General features: G+C 37.1%; 1 protein-coding gene across 9 annotated transcripts in view; it reads left to right on the top strand.

Moving 5' to 3' along the window:
- LOC127256598 (uncharacterized) overlaps positions 1 to 15,166 on the top strand; it is a 95,597-nt gene extending 80,431 nt beyond the window's left edge. Inside the window, exons 1-13 of one of the 9 annotated variants that reach the window (XM_051282703.1) lie at positions 608 to 857; positions 2,383 to 2,460; positions 2,545 to 2,565; positions 11,573 to 11,895; positions 11,989 to 12,160; positions 12,256 to 12,497; positions 12,607 to 12,813; positions 12,898 to 12,987; positions 13,094 to 13,192; positions 13,703 to 13,765; positions 13,914 to 13,998; positions 14,661 to 14,800; positions 14,892 to 15,166. In XM_051282703.1, the coding sequence (XP_051138660.1) occupies positions 12,420 to 12,497; positions 12,607 to 12,813; positions 12,898 to 12,987; positions 13,094 to 13,192; positions 13,703 to 13,765; positions 13,914 to 13,998; positions 14,661 to 14,800; positions 14,892 to 14,909 (780 nt within the window). In that variant the 5' untranslated portion in view covers positions 608 to 857; positions 2,383 to 2,460; positions 2,545 to 2,565; ... (1 more) ...; positions 11,989 to 12,160; positions 12,256 to 12,419 and the 3' untranslated portion in view covers positions 14,910 to 15,166. Of the gene's footprint in view, positions 1 to 607; positions 858 to 2,382; positions 2,461 to 2,544; positions 2,566 to 10,637; positions 10,894 to 11,572; positions 11,896 to 11,988; positions 12,161 to 12,255; positions 12,498 to 12,606; positions 12,814 to 12,897; positions 12,988 to 13,093; positions 13,193 to 13,702; positions 13,766 to 13,913; positions 13,999 to 14,660; positions 14,801 to 14,891 lie in introns of those variants that run through there. The other 8 variants (XM_051282708.1, XM_051282707.1, XM_051282710.1 and 5 more) reach the window with 8 other exon arrangements.
- Positions 15,167 to 17,409: the final 2,243 nt, after the last annotated feature.

The following is a 17,409-nucleotide window of genomic DNA, read 5'->3' as shown; positions in this document are numbered from 1 at the left end:
TCACGAGGGTGTTTTTGTCTGCCGACTTAGATTTTTTAGTTTGAATTTTTTAATATTAAATATATATTAAAAAATTATATTATTCATTCTCTCGTAAGGATCACATTTATCTTTTACTTAAAATATTTTTGCAATTTTTTCTTAATTTATACTATATTATGATATAATATTTACTATTTAACTATTAACACGCAAAAAGTAAATTAAACCCTTAGAGCCGGGAAAACACTACAAAAAAATAGCCATTTGTAGCGAAATCGCATCCGCTACAATTTTTTCGTTACAAAAGGTATTTTTTGTTCCGGTTATTACCGTAACAAATTGTGTTTTCGATTTGGTCAACCTTTTTCCTTTTGTTGCCGTATTGTTTCGTTACAACTACAAAATAATTTTATTTTAAATTTCAAACTAAATCTAAAATAATATATCATATTTAGAGAAGATATATCTCATATATAATACATACATAATACTTATACTTATATATTAATCTATACAAATTAAAATAATTATTTATTTAAAAAATAAAATTACTATATACAATTAAAAAATATAAATGAAATAAAATATTCAACTTTACCATTGCATAACCCTAATCGTCGCAGCCCCCATTTTCCTCTGATTTTTCTTTTTGTTCCTTTTCTTCTCTGTTCTTCTCTACGTTCTTCTTCGTCTTGCGTCTTCGTCTTGCGTCTTCATCTTCTTCATTCTTCTAGCGTCTTCGTCTTCTTTTTCTTCGTCTTCCTATATCACCTTCCTCAGCCGTCCAGCGTGCTCCGCCGCACCCTTCATCAACCCGTCGATCGCGCTTCGCCGCTGCCCACCGATGTCCTCAAACGCCAACCCTAATTTTTCCCGTAAGTTTGAATTTGTTTATTTTTGTATTTTTTGACTAGTTAGGCTTTTATTTTTTTAAAATTTTGTTCATAGTGTTAGATTTAGGGCTGATTTCCTCTATTTACGGTAAACTAAAAGCTTATTTATTAGATATTTTTAATAATTTTTATAAAAATATTTTAAAATCTATTTAGTCCAAAAATTAAAAAAATAAGTAAATGCGAAACCAAACTTACTAGTATTTTCTAAAATTAATAGGCACAGCCAGTATGAAATTCTAATTTTAATACAAAACCAAACATACTAGTTATGTTATTATTGTTAGTTTGCTAATTGTTTTCTTCAATAAATGCTTGTTCTTTTTGTTTGAAATCATAATTTTAATATGTTCTTGAATGTGAAGAATTAGGGATAGGAGAACCAAGCTTGAGCCAAATAGGTGTATATTGTGGATGCTAGCGATATTGCATTTCAAGTGGTTTTATTAAGTTTCTTAATTAAGTATGTATAGGTGGCATGCTATTTGTGTTTTGTTTGGGGGCGTAGACACTTGAAGACAACATTTGACTTAATATTTAGAGAAATTTTCTCATAAATTTGCTTCTTCAATACTTTATACAATATTTAGCTTGCATTGATCGAACAACCACACTTACGGTAGACAAACAACTATCTAATGCTTTATAGTTGGTCAAACTATTCATCGTCACTTATCATGGACTTCTTTATATTTTTAGGGTGTGTTTGTTTAGGGGTTTGGATTTTGAGTTAGGATTTGAATAGTAAAAATTTTGAATTTGAATAGTTATATGATGTGATATAAATGGGTGTTGATGTGATGTTTTGAATGTAAAATTGATTTTTAGTATAATATAAAAAATGAAAAATAGATGTTTGATTTGATGTTTTTGGGGAAAAAAAATTGAATGAATAGTGGATTTAAAATCCAATCCCTCAAACAAACACACCCTAATGAATTGTCCCCTTGACATTATCATGAAAATAAGAAGTATATGCACAATGAATGTAAGAAGTATATGCACAATGATTTGATGCGAAAATGAATCTAAGACTTTTGGACATAATTGTTGAACATACATTCTTTGGCAAATTTTTTAATATTACTTTGTAATTTTGTTGATAAAACTGAATATGATACCAAAACTAAAACTGAATATGATACTAATATCTTGTAATTTTGTCATTTTTGAATAATATTTTGTAATTTGGGGACCACTTCCAAATGTAAATTCAACTGCTACCATATAAATTGTTTTCTTCTCCAAACCTTCTAGAAGCTTTTGTATATATGTATATATATATATGTGTAAGAAGATAGTGGTGCATTCTGCTGCAGTTCATGTTCTATGCTGATAAAGCACAACAACTACCAAAAGTCCAGTCTAAATATACTATCATCATTGATATGTATACATTGTTTGTGTTTTTTCTGTTACTCGTTATTGCTTTTATAAAGTGTTATGATGATTCTTCGATCTACTCATATGCATTATAGATGACATGAGGCGTCTTGAAATTGAATAGGTGTGTGATACCCGCCATTGAGGGACAACGTACTTTTGGGCAGAAATCTAAGCGTCGATCCAAGCTTGCTGCATAATAGTAAGTTATCCATGCATCCATAGTATATCACATTACTTGTATACTGATGGCTGAAAATGTGCGTGTGTGTTACACAATTCACAGGGAATTTATATTTGTAAATCAGTGAGTGGAAGTTTATAGAAAACGATCAGATATAGTAATTTTTGTGGTTGTAGACCCTAAGTAGTCATCACAATTATTTATACTCTTTTTACTGGTGAGTTTCTAGGTCGAATACAAGGATTTTAAGTCATGAATTTCAACGGAGAAAATCTTGAAATAGCGATGAAAATATGCAGGAAGGGATCCGCATGCAGCGGATCCAAAAGCTAGGATATATAAAGCGGTAAGTAAAGCGATAAAAAATGGAGTGAGCGGAAGTGAGCGAAGCGAGGGTGACAGCAGTTAAGCAGGTCGACAAGCAGTACTTAACTACATTGAACTACCTTGAGACCGCTTTTGGCGCATAACAAGGCTCAATAATCAATTCTTCTCTAGCTCTAAACCAGTGAAATGGAATTCTCTAAATTCAAACTTTATATAAGTGTGTAAAAATGGTGGAAGAATTGAGGATGAAGAACTGAATGATATTTCATTATCTACTATGAAAGCATGAAAAGACTAAAGCTACAAAGCTGTAAACTAAAGCAGTAATCTAATCTAAGAAAGTTGTAAAGACTTGGCCAAGGGAGAAGGAAAACTCCTACTCCCTTGGCCATTCCTGTGGAGAACTCCCTTATAGGGTTGGAGCTTTCGAAAATAGGAAGACGATTGGCTTGAGAAGTACTTGCTAAGAGTGTTTTTAATCGAAGTATCGATCTCTTTACATAAAGATATCTGGCCCTATTTATAGCAGGTGAAATGGGACAGTTGCAATCAGTTGTTGGGCGGTTCCAACCGCTGGGCAGTTAGGCGGTTACTGGTAGTTATTCTGTTGAAGCAGTTGTTGGCCATAACTCGCGCTTGCTTTGATTGCACTGAACTGTAAGGGCGCAAATCTTCCTCACTTGCTGAAGAGCTGGAGGGCATCAGCGCAGCTAGGCTCGCTTGTGCTGGCTGGAAATGGAATGGTTGTACCGCTGCAGTTGGAACACTTAGTTGGAATCTGGTGATAATCTGCAGCGGTGGGTGTCTGGGCTGTCGCTTGCAAACGGGAGAGGTTGTCGCTTGCGGGTGGTGAAGGCTGCCGCTTGCCTCTCATGCCTTAATATTTTCCAGGACATATTTTGGGCGCTTGCGAGCAGAGGTGGCTATCGTTTGTGACGTCTGCCTTAGCTTTGATCAAAAACAGACTACCGCTTAACAAGGCAAAAATCGTTAACAATCTCAACAACGAATTCTGGATCATGCCAAGCGATATATATCAATAATGTATGCCATTAATGAGTTATTGTGATGGTTTTTATACAGAAATTCGAGTAATACACAGTTTTGTCAAGCTAAGAATATGCTCCTATTTGGAGTTATCATATAGTTTTTATGATATGAACATTCGAATTATAGTACTGATATTCATATTTTTAGTTCAATACTACTATTTTCGGTGGTTATATAAGCCGAGGCAGGTTAGTATTAAGATTCAACCTGAAATAAGTTATGTTAGGGTCTGAAAATTATTTACATGGCACGCTATTAAAGTGGTACTTATATCTTGATCCACAATACAACATGTGTTTAATTTAGTGCATACGATTTATGTTAATGGGATTATTAAAATTCTTCAAACTTTTTCTTTCTTAGATGACAAGAGTTGGATTGACGAATCGAACCATACTTCGTCTATTTATTTGGATGGTGTGATACAATTCTTAAACTATGCTTTTCATGGGAGGGACATAAACTCGGTTGTATATTGCCCATGTAGGACTTGTTTAAACTATGCCACTAGTACTCGTAGAAAGATATTGCTTCATTGCATTAGGTACGGGTTTGACCCGTTTTACAGGGTGTGAACTAGCCATGGTGAAGTTATGGGTGAAACATCAACTAGCACGGAAGACAGGCTTAGGTGAACACTGTGGGAAGATGACCTAGATATACTAATGCGCGATTATGATATGCCTGACCACCTAGGTGAAGGGATCAATGAAGGCAACACTGCGACCGATGTAGGTGACAACCATAGAGATGACAACAATAGTGGGTGGAGGCAAATGCTTGAAGACGTGCAAAATGATCTTATCCCAGGGTGTAAGAAGATTAGCAGGCTTTCATTATTGCACGTCTCTTGCATTTGAAGGTTCTATGTCAATGGTCTAACCACTCGATCGACCTACTATTAGAGCTGTTGCGGGATGCCCTACCAGATGTTGTGATCTTGCCGAAGAATTACTACGAGGGAAACAAAATAACAAAGAAGTTGGGGTTCAATTATAAGAGTATAGATGAATGCATTAATAAATGTATGTTGTTCACGGGAGATGATGTAGAACTCAAATCTTGTGTGATTTGTGGGGCTAGTAGGTTCGTTGACGGCAGCCCCACTAAGGCAGCAAAAAAGATGAGGTACTTTCCCTTAGTGCCCCGTTTACAGATATGGTTTTTATCTTCGAAAACTGCAGCTTCCATGTGCTGACATGCTGAAGGCCGTGTCAACGATGGACTGTTACGCCATCCGGCTGATAGTGCAACATGGAAGAACTTCAATCGTTGTCACCCGTCATTTGCCAGTGACATACGCAATGTACGTCTAGGGTTGGCCACTGATGGGTTTAATCTTTTCGGAAATATGAGTGTGAGCTACAACATTTGGCCAGTAGTTCTTGTCATTTACAATATACCACCATGGTTATGTATGAAACAACCATCATTCATCCTATCTATAATTATCGATGGTCTGAAGGGACCCGGGGATTGCATTGATGTTTTTCTTCAGCCTCTGGTTGCTGAGTTGAAAGAATTATGGAGTACGAGGGTTAGAACATATGATGCAGTAAGTCAGGAAAATTTTCAAATGCGGGCCGCTTTAATGTGGACCATTAGTGACTTCCCAAGGTATGCCATGTTATCTGGCTGGCCAACACGGGGGGCAAACGCATGCCTTAATTGCGGTATGAGAACACATTCGGCATACTTGAAAAATGGTCATAAATTCTGCTATTGTGGACACCGGCGATACCTACCTGACGGTCACAGAATGCGTTTGGATCGACAGTCCTTCGATGGAACGATTGACTTTGCAGCACCTACGACACGCATAACTTGTACAGAACTGGTAGAACAAATACGCGATGTGCCAACTACATATGTGAAAGATGATTTGATTGCACAACACTTGGTACATCAATCTAGAAAGCGGCGCCGCTATGAGCATGAAGAAGTGTTAGGGTGGAAAAAGAAGAGCATATTCTTTGAATTACCATACTGGGTTGAGAATGATATACGACACAACCTTGATGTGATGCACATTGAAAAAAATGTTTTTGAGAATGTCCTTCACACTTTGCTAGGCACAAAGGGCAAAACAAAGGACAACCTTAATACAAGAAAGGATTTACAGTTGTTGACTATAAGAACTTCTTTGCATCCTATTCCGAGACCGAATGGTGGTTTTTATTTACCTGCAGCCGCTTACACCATGAGTTCCTCTTAAAAGAAAATATTTCTATCGGTCTTGAAAACTCTAAGACCCCCCGATGGTTTCAGTAGCAATTTATCCCGTAGGGTGAGAGTGGAGCAACTAAGCATTTGGGGATTGAAGAGCCACGATTGTCATGCTCTAATGCAGAAGATTCTTGCTATTTCCCTCCGCCGGTACACTTTGTATTTTTTTATTGTAATACCCCGATTTTGGAGTATATAAAATAATATTATTATAGCAAATAAATATTTTTATAATATTTTGGGATCAAGAAATTAATATTTTGGACTAAATTTTATTCTTATTTTATATATTGATTATGATTGAAAAGACTGTTAAACGAATAAATATCGTTAAAGATAAATATAAAATATAATTGTTGATACAATTTTTCAACAATAAAAAGTAAAATCTGAAAATAGGAAATTATCTTCGAATTTGATATAATTAGTGCCTGAGATTAGGAATCTCTAAACACTGTAGGGTACATAAATAAAATAGGAAAAATAAAACTACAGACTGGAAAATAAAGTGGTGATCCCCAAAGGCAATTCTTTTGAATTTGATGTCGATTGAAGATCATTTGTCAGAGCAGACCCGAATCCTTAAATAACCCCTTAAAGAAACGGTTTGAACCGCCGTCTGGTCAGTTACAACAACCGTTGTCAACCGCCCACCAGGTTCTCCTCTGTTGACACGTGTGTTAACCGACTCACCAACCGCTCTCGCCAGTTACAGCACTCAACTAACTCGGCCGACCGCCTCTGAAAACCTCATCGCCTTAAATGAGCGGCTGGTCCGACCGGCTACTCAGCAGCCCAAAATAACCCCTGACTCCTTAGACAGACTGTAGGCCAACCGACCAATCCAAATACTAACTGGTCGCTAGACCAAACGACTCCTTGGCCACCCCACCAAGCGACCACCATCTGGTCTCTTGTCCGACCTTGTATCGTCCGTCTCATTCTTCTTCGCCCGACCTCACTTGGTCCGATCTGCGTAATAACCGTCCTTCTTTGCCCGACTTCCTCTTTCGACCGACCTGTGTAATAACCGTCTTTCTTCGCCTGACTTTCTCTTTCGACCGACCGCCGTATCAGCCGTCCTTCTTCACCCGACTTCCTCTTTTGCCGACCTCCGTATCAGCCGTCCTTCGTCCGACCTCAGTTGGTCCGACCGCGGGCCAACCGACTGCGGACCATCCGACAGCGAACCAACCGACCGGCTCTGTTTGCCTTATCTCCGTAGATGGACAACTGGTTCAACAGACTATCCTCTTGACAGACCTCCACGTCTGTCGATACTTCTTCTTTGCCCGACCTTCGTCTTGACAGACCTCCACATTTGCCGATACTTCTTCTTTGCCCGACCTTCGTCTTAATAGACCTCCGCGTCTGCCGATCTTTTCCTGTCCGGGGCTCCGCACCTGACCTTATCATATCTGAGCTCCGCACCCGACCTTATCATTCCTGAGCTCCGCACCCGACCTTATCATTCCTGAGCTCCGCACCCGACCTTATCATACCTGGGCTCCGCACACGACCTTATCATCTCTGCCTTCTCCTGAGGAAGGCTTTTCCTTAACAGCGTCTGGAGTTATGTTCGGACTCTCTTTTTTGAAATCCCATTGTTTTTTGTGTGCTCAACAATAATATATATAATAATATAATAATAATAATAATAATAACAATGGATGATGACGAAGATATAATAATTATAATAATAGTAACGTTAATAATAATAATATAATATAATATATATAATAATATAATTATATATATATATAAACAAATAAGCAATCCCATTTGTGAAGAAAAGAAAGGCAGAAGCCGACGTCCGTAGGAGAAAGAAAAGAGGAGAAAGAAAGAAGGAAGAGGAGAAAGAAAGAAGGAAAAGAAGAAAAGAAGAAAGAAAAAGATTTAGCCGTTCGATTTCGATTCCGACTTCCGTATTTTATTTCTTGTTATACGTAGAATTTAATTATGGATTTTAATATGAATTTAGATATTGAAGATATTAAATTAGAAATTCGTCAAAAAATTCATAACCGGCTATTTGGCTATTTAATCGACTAAGTTCTTTAGCTAATAGCCTATTCGTAGTCCTAGCATTATATTCTGAGAATTTTGTATCGATCCGAGCCGAATTGAAGACGGTAGTATACTGCACCTGCCTGTTTATTCATATATTTAAGTATTATTATTTAATAATCGGGCGATATAAATATTAGTTGCATGCGATTCTGATTAATATGCTAATGTGATATTATGTGAATCATTTTTTCAGTGCATGTATATATTTATATATGTGTGTGCGTATGCATGTGGGAGACTTCACGGTTTTATGATATTTGATATACGTATTTGATCGAGTGGATGAATTTATGAAAAGAAGGATATGTGAGCTGTCTCACCAGCCCTTTTCAATAAATTCACTTATTTGACATGCTGCGCACATATTGTACGGTTTATCGGATATGTTTTATGGATCTATCGTCTAGTCACTTTGTACGGTAGTGCTAGGCGAGGGCATCATCTGAGGTTAGGATATTCGACCCCGATGTACCGTAACACTTTGGCGATAGTGGACGATAGTAGTTGGACAACTGGGTGACTTAGTCGCATGGTCATTCAGGGATTAGACCCATTGTAGTTGAGACGTATTTGGTCTAATCATTAGTGTTCGGTGTTGTTCCACTCATTGGGCTGGCCACTGGTGAGGTCTACCGATAGTTTAGGATCATATGCCAAACTCCAAACGTGATCCTGTTAGGGCGCGCGAGGAGGAGTAAAGTTTTCGGGTTTCCCTTGGGTGATTCCAGATTGCACGAATTCTACTACATTACACGGGATAGGGTTAGTCTGGGGGTCCTATCTTCGCTATGACAGACTATGGGGCATCTTGTGGTTAATGGCGACAACGTTTGGCTATCCATGTATTGATTGTGGGAGTTGTATGGTGGGTATATAGGAGTGACCGGATGACCGTTATATTATTATGGGTTTATCAGGTCCTTCATTGAGCCGAGGATTTTCCGGCTATTTATTGATTATGGTCTAGTGAGCTTGTTATTGCGGGGCCGAGGGTATTCCGGCTGCTCACTTAGACAGATGCAGTGAGCCTATTATTATGGAGTCGAGGTTATTTTGGCTGCTCACTTCGGCGGATGTATATATATATGTGCATGTGCATTGTTGTCAAGTTTGATATCTGTATTGCATCATTTCACTATTGGCATGACATGACACGTATTTTATGATTAACGGGAATTAAACTTTATTTTAAAAAGGTATGAAATGACATATTTCACGTAATTCTTAAAATGGATTTAAATCTAGACTGCTTTTAAGAAAATATTTGTTTCAGGTATGCATGGCACATCCGAGACAGGGGACGTCTCGGGATATAGAAAGACGGGCTGAGTGAGTGAACTTACATCTATTGTATTATATGTAAATTTTTAACCGGAAAAACCTCTTCTTTAGGAGTGTGTTTTGTAAAATATTCATAAATCAGATTTTTTATATATAATAATGTGCTTTTATGGTTAATTTTAGTCTTAACACTGTATTGTGGGGCCCGAAGTAGGAGATGACGACCTCATGATGCAGTGTGACGGTAGCATTTCCAGTATGAGCCAACTAGGGGTGTTACAGTTATCATTTCTCGAATATGATCATTGTGCGCTTGTACAACTTCAAATCAAATGTTGTATTCGTTCTCCTTCTTTAGGGCACTACCGAGAGAAGTAGTTTTTGTATTGATAGAATTGTGTGGCTTTTTCAATTCGATGTGCTCATCCAACAACTCACTTCGTCAGTTGGAGAAGTTACAGGAAATGGTAGCTTTGACTCTCTGCCATCTAGAGAAGTTATTTCCTCCGTAATTTTTTGACGTGATGGAGCATCTCCCAATTCACTTGGTGGAAGAGGCAATGATTGCCGGACTTGTGCATTATAGGTGGATGTATCCTATTGAACGTATTTACCTACTCTTAAGAGGTATGTCCGCAACCGTGCACACAGCCAGAGGGGTCCATTGCATGCGGATACCTCTCGGAGAAGTGTACGTCATTTTATTCAAAGTATCTTGGTGATGTCGAGACAAAGAGAACCGAGGCCCGCGACATGATGACCAGGGGTGCAAAACTGGCCGTGGTGTTGGTGGGATGCGTTGTAACCTTGATTTTATCTCATTGCAACAAATTCACGGGTACATATTAGGCAATTCGGAAGCTATTGAGCCAGCAAGAAGGTACTTTTATTTACTCTACGAAAATATTCCTATTGTGCGCATAGTGAATACTTAGATTAACTTCAACCATCTACTACTAGGACTCATCTTGAAAGCATAAGAAGGACACGGCCACGTGCAAGTCCCCGGGAAGTGCAACAGATTCATACAGAACAATTTCCAGGCTGGTTTCAAAATTATGTCCGTGTTCATTTTCACTCCATTCTCACTTTGAGAAATAAAGCCTATCAACGATGCGTAAACATAACTTATTTGTGCGCTTAGGTAGAAGAACCAACACACATTGTCGAGGGGATGGTTACTGATTATATAAAGACATTAGCACGCGGACCCAACCGTCATGCAACAAGGTACACTTCATGCATAGTTGGAGATTTGCGCTTTAGAGTCAAATCAATAGACGATGGGAAAAAGATTCGGTGTGCCGGAGTGATGTTCAATGCGGATACTATGAGTTTTGCCAGTGCAAGAGACGTTAACCCATGTTCAAGCACCGTTGCATATTACGGTATGGTGACCAACATTGTAGAGGTGTAGTACAACAACGAGAATAAACACTGTCTATTCAAATGCGATTGGGTGGACCCAGAGAGGGGCGTGAAAGAAGACAAATTTAGGTACAAGTTAGTAAACTTCCCGCATTTGATGTACACAAAAAATCTTCCCACGGATGAACCATTATGTCTAGCTACACAAGCAAGACAAGTTTGGTACATCGATGATCCAATTGATGGAGCATGGAGTGTCGTTGTGCCAATGGTAAAGAGAGATAACTACGATGTTTACACGATGATTGATGACAGATTCAATAATAGGTTCCCCTTAGATGATGGGTATTGTTCTGGGGAATCCCGTGACTATTGGGTGGGAGAGGGCGTAAAAGGTACGATAGTAGAAGGAGAGCAGCTAGGGAATGTATCCGTTGGTATACAAAGCCACCTTGGCGATCCTCAGACGAGGACACCGATGGGGCTCCGATTTAGCGGAGATGAGTCGGTGTAGTAATTTGGCTTCACTTTTGGGTTCTTATATACTTTTTTACTTTTGGAAAAAATGAACGGACTTGGAAAGTGAAAACATTACTATAGTAGTCTTTACTTACGGCTGACGATTTTGAATTAAATAAGGTAAATAGAATCATTCACACTTAATATATTCTCGGCCTAGTAAGTGTAGTTCCTATGAAATAGTTATCTTATCATTCTACATTTGTTGTTGAAAGCATGATGTTCCTAATTTATTTATACATTCTTGCATATATGTTGCTAACAGAAAATTTGAATTATTTCCCTTTAGGTAATGGCAAGAACCAACCGTGAAAGGCAATCTGTATTGCAAGAGGTTGGAGGTCACCACTCCGACGGGTCACAAGAGCCTTAGCACGCAGCAGCCCCAAGACAACCAATCATCCGGAGGTTAGTGCACCCTCTCCACCGAAGCAAGTTGGTCCTAAACGGATGACCACTAGACGCAAGGGTGCCCATGTCTCACCTCTTTTGGACCACTTAAAATCAATTGCCGAAGAGTGGGAGAGAGAGTGGGATGCTTGGACGGCAGTAAGGGCAGATGCATCCTCCGTTCGACGCCCTTTACTGCAGGACTCACAAGAGCCAGAGCAGGTAATATTGATTGTCAGATACGCCTAATAAATTCCTTGCCTTGCTACAATGATACATCGAAACTCCTAACACCGCATAAGTAAAATATTGTAGACGGTGATCGGCGATGTGATTGATGATGATACGATAGGTCCTACGCAGGGGATGGAAACAACTGGGCCCATTACATTGGGAATAAACCATGCACCGGTGGCTGAAACCGATGGTCCTCCGGAAATGGATAAAGATGATTTCACCCAGAGAGATGAACCAGCTAAGATGAAAGGTAGCATATTACAATATATATGATTTCTAGTACTCACTAACAAGGTAAGTGTTGAAGCATAGGAATACTAACTTAATATTCAAATATATTCGTAGGTCCAATGACAGAAACTAAGAGGGGGCGGGGAGTGGCTAAGATGCCTCGTGGATGGGGTGGGGACACCCCAATGACTGTGTTTATGGTCAGGAATGGCAGAAGCATCATCGGGCCAGATGTGAAGGATTACAAAAGTGGAGTTTGAGTCATCGCCAGAAATGGGATGCGTCTTCCATTACGGTATTCAAGTTTCCAAGCAATTCCCGAACAGTTGCGGGAAGGTGCATGGATTGAGATACGTGTAAGTTTTATAGAATAAAGATGAGAAACTCTTATATTAAACCTCTGTTTACTATACATGCTTCCTTGAGTAGAGCAAGCTTACATATTAACACTTTATATTATCTTAGGACAATTGTAGGCTTCCGGATTCGGCAGAGAAGGTTGTTATGGGTGACCTGAAGGATGTCTGGTGCCATTGGAAATGCATCATCAAGTCTACATACTTCGCACCACATCAGAATGACGACGAAGCATTAAAGAAAGTCCCCACCGATCGGATTGTCGCTGAAGAATGGCCGTTGCTTGTCCAATATTGGAAGGATGAAAAGGTTAAGGCAAGTTACATCTATTCCTTCATCTTTTTATGCTCTTCCCATGCTACCTATACTACTCCAATTCATATGGGTCGATGTTCGCAGGATATTGCACGGAGAAATACCAATAATTCCATAAAAAGAAAGTTTCCGCACAGGACTGGCCGGAAACCATTCACAACGTTGGCGGATGAGGTCTTCATTCTCTTCTTTGTGCAATAATTTAATCAACAACTATGACTCTCCATTTCTTATGTGTAAGTGAAGTAAACTACCGGTTTCTTATTTGGCTAACTCTTAGATAAAGGCAACAGGGAAAGAGCCTGATAATTTGGAAATTTGGATGTCGTCTCGCACGAAAAGACGTGGTGGTGATGATGAGATGACTGATGATATTTTGGTATGCAAACCTATCTCACCTTTTGTTAAATGGAATTTTAGTACTTCTTATCATCATAGTTTTTATTTGTTTGAAATTGTGTAGGCTTATTTGAATGATAAACTTAATAAAATTCCTGTTGATAAAAGAACCCCGGCGGCTCGTGAGGCTTTGTACCGCCGTGCACTCGGGGGGGAAAAGGAATAGAAAAATAGTTGTTGATAGTGCTGCTAGCTCTGCCTCCCCCTGAAGTCATTTGACTGGAGGGCCTGATGGTCCTGATCTCCGAAAGCTTGCTGAGGACTATCAGAAAGACCTTGTTGAGATTAGGGAATTTATGTCTGAATTTAGGAGTGCCCGCGCTAAGATGTCTAAAATTAGAACCATCCGTGCTGAGATGTCTGCTTTATTGAATTCTTCCCCGCGTGCCTCGATACGGGGCCTGTAAGAATGCATATCTCGTGTATTAATTGGTTTTACATTGTACCATTTGGGGCGAGTCATGTCATTTCATACTCACCTGTCTTGCAGTGCTCTAGCCTCACAGATGGAAGGTCACTGACGCCGGGGACTAATGTCCTTAACCCGTTGACGGTTAGTAATTTTTCGTTGCTAATTTTATTTGTATTTGTTAACTGAATCACCCTTTAGATAATAACATCCACTACTAACACATCACCACCACCTTCAAGAACATGCATGTAGATTATATGATTGACATATGATAATGTTTTTCATGTAGATCGGGTCTCGTATTCTTCTCATATCTCGTGGCTTGGAAAAACACGTTGTTGGTGAGGGGGTGTTGCTATCCGATCCTACCCCAGGTTTATTGTCAACCTAGTTATATTTTCTATATGAAATCGGTTTTTGTTGCAGCCATTTTGAGTAAAACATATTTTATGGTTAATAGTGAGTCAGAATAGTAATACATGATATGGTGACAATGCTATTTATGTGGAACTGTAATTGGGTGGTTGTTTGCTCTGTATAACCTTGTTGGATAGCATATAAATCTATAATTAAATATTTTTGTAGGCTGGTGGGTAAATTGATTTTTTTTTCCCCAAACCACTTTGATTTTTGATCTAATATATGTGTTAGGTATTTGGATACATTAACACTCAATTAATTGTTGTTTTTAAATTGGTACATGTTTAAGTTGGTTGTTTAAACAAACAACTTTCACATGTATCAAATAAATTGATCACGTTGCTAGTTGTTTTATACTTGTGGGGTTGTACAGATGTTGGTCCGGAAGTCATCAAGATAGGATCCATGCTATAATTATACTTATACTAATCTATGTTTTACAATTTTGATTACGCTGTTGTATGGATGGCTAAATTAGGCGATTATCTCCGACCTTTTCTCTTACGTATGCTATAATGTTTTAGTTAATATCTTTAATATTTTATATTGATTAAATATTTCATGAGTTTTATTTTCTTTCCGATGATTTGCACATGTTTTCTTTATATGTCCGTAGGTGACACTGTTGACATAGTAAGGGTTTTTGTTACAACTGCTACTGTTCCGGAGGCTGAGCTTATTCTACGGACAACATCTGGAGCACAAACACTCGGTGAGGTTGTCCGCGGCGAACCAATCGACTGGACATTCAAAGATGTACGCAACCACATTTACAAGATTTTCTATTGGATTACAACTTAACCATCTCACAAATAAATTCTTATATAATTTTACACAATGTTGGCAGTTTGTTTGTCGCCCGTAACTACGGTGTACGGCCACTTTGACGCTGCATGGGACGTTGCAGCATGGCACGTAGTTCTATGATGATTGACTTTTGTTTGTGGATTGATGCTAACTGAGTCCTTTATGTTGGTTGAACTTGCTGTCTCTGCTACATTTTGTGTGTTTGTTGCTACGCTTTGCCATATATGTTAGGCTATGTTGCGAAATATTTATGTTTCTACACAGTGCATACTTGCTACAACTCATGGTGATACAGAATTGCCGTAATATTTCCATATTTTGTAATGTCATTTGGAAGTATTTTCTCACAGTGTACAGGTTTTTCGGTCCGAAACCAATTTTTTTAGTTATTATTTAAAAGATAAGGGAACTTTTTTCGATACAAAAAAATTGGTCGTTACAAATACTGGTACAAAAAATATTAACTAGGTTTTTTAAAACCAACTATTATAACGAAATTACTACCGTAACAAAAGCTGTTACAAGTGGATGAACATTTATTGTAACGATTCTTTTATAACAGTAAATGTCGGTTACAAATAAATCGAAAGTACAATAATAGCGTTACAAACACTGTTACAATAAATGCGTTAACCGCCCGTTTTTTGTTGCGAAAAAAGTCGGTACATAGACCTTTTGTAACTCGAGTATATGCATCGGTCAAAATCCGGTACAAAATCGTTACAAATAACTTTTTGTACCAAAATCTAGAAGGTAGTATATTTTAAATAAACCTCAATAAATATAGACTTAAATAGATATAAATAGATATAGAAAATTATAGAGAACTAATCAAAATTCTAATAAGAATTAATATATAAATTCTACATGTATTGTTAAAATGTTATATATTTTTGAAAAAAATCAAATTAGATGGTCAATTTTAAATCAAATTATCCATTATTTTTTCTATAAAGTATGCAAATGAATCAATTGATATAAAATTCAAATAATTAAATATTATGTAGTTAAAAAAAATAAATTTATTATAAATTATATATTATAAAATTTTAAGTTAAAAAATTCAATAAATTAAAAAAAATAATTGAAAAAAGCAAAAATAAAATATAGAACTAAAAAAAGAGAGAAGAAAAAAAAATAGTTTGTCTAATATAATAAAAAAAAATACAAGGAAAAAAATATATTAAATAACAACCACCCAATAACATTTGTAAGCTTATATTACTCAAATAATTGTCTAGGAACAGAGCCAACATTTTTTAAAAGAACTACTATCTTGCTGGAGGTGATCTCCCGTGAAATAAAATATAAATATTAATTCATTGTATTGTCGCTGAAATTTGTTGACGATGGTCCAAAGGGTTTAGGCCAGTCAAAAATAGACAATTATTGGATTTTCTGTCCTACTAAAAAAGTATCCGGGCCTAGTATTGCGATAAAAACTGATACATGAACAAATCCGGATGAGATCGATTATAATAAAAAATATGAAACTGAACGAATATGAAAAGATCGAAGAAAATTATATTCTACGGATGAAAAAAAATGATACAAAATAAATTTGAAATTTAACTTTAAAGGGTTCAAAGTTGGAAAACAAAAAGTGAAAGAAAATAATGCATTGCAACAAAGACAAAATAGGAACAAGAAAATATAGGAATAAAACAAAGGGAAAAAAAAACAATATAGAAGTGAATTGTGGTGTTGAACAGACTCATTTTCTTCTCCTTTTTGCCATTCTTTTATATTGTATGTCTTGTCCTTATCCCTTAATGTTACAAACTATTTTACCCACTTTTCTTATTGTGCTCATTTTAAATCCACATTATTTTTTCCCCAAGTTTGTACACTTAAATTTTGGAACTACTCCTACTACTCATCTGGACTAGTTTTGTTCATTGGATTTGTTATTATGCTTTTATCCGGACTGGACTGCTTCTCGTTCGGGCCGGTGTTGTGGAGCTTTGGGTATGTTATTGGTTCATCTGGACTGTGCAAAATGTATGATAATGGTATATGAAACTGATTAATTATTTATTAATTATTGTAAATATCAGTGTTGTTGTTCCAGTGAATTGACTAAAAAATATTCATGTGGATGAATGATAAAAATTGATGGTCAAAAGTGCAACTAACAAATTATACTCCCTCCGTCCCATAAATATAGTCTTAATTGTGTTAGGCACGAGATTTAAAGAATATTGATATTAAAATGGTAGTTGGTAAAAAATATGGATAAAAAACTTTTTTGTCCTTGTGAATGTATTAGTGTAAAAAATAATGGTAATTGTGTAATAAAAATGAAAAAATAAGAGTAGGTTTATGGTGATATGATTATTTATGGAAATAAGACTATTGTTTTGAGACGGAAAAAAATGGTAAACAAGACTATTGTTTTGGGACGGAAAAAAATGGTAAACAAGACTATTGTATTGAGAGGGAGTGAGTATATTTTTAGCACTTTTTTATTTATTCCTATTAGTTGATTATTTTGTTTAGTAAAAAAAAAAAAAAATACTTTCTCACTACAAAAAAAATAATATATTTGTAACGGAATT

Source organism: Andrographis paniculata, unplaced genomic scaffold (assembly GCF_009805555.1).
Source record: "Andrographis paniculata isolate CXL003 unplaced genomic scaffold, ASM980555v1 Contig56END, whole genome shotgun sequence".
Lineage (NCBI taxonomy): Eukaryota > Viridiplantae > Streptophyta > Magnoliopsida > Lamiales > Acanthaceae > Andrographis > Andrographis paniculata.
Note: the sequence above shows the minus strand (reverse complement) of the source record. Positions and strands in the feature narration are given on the sequence as shown.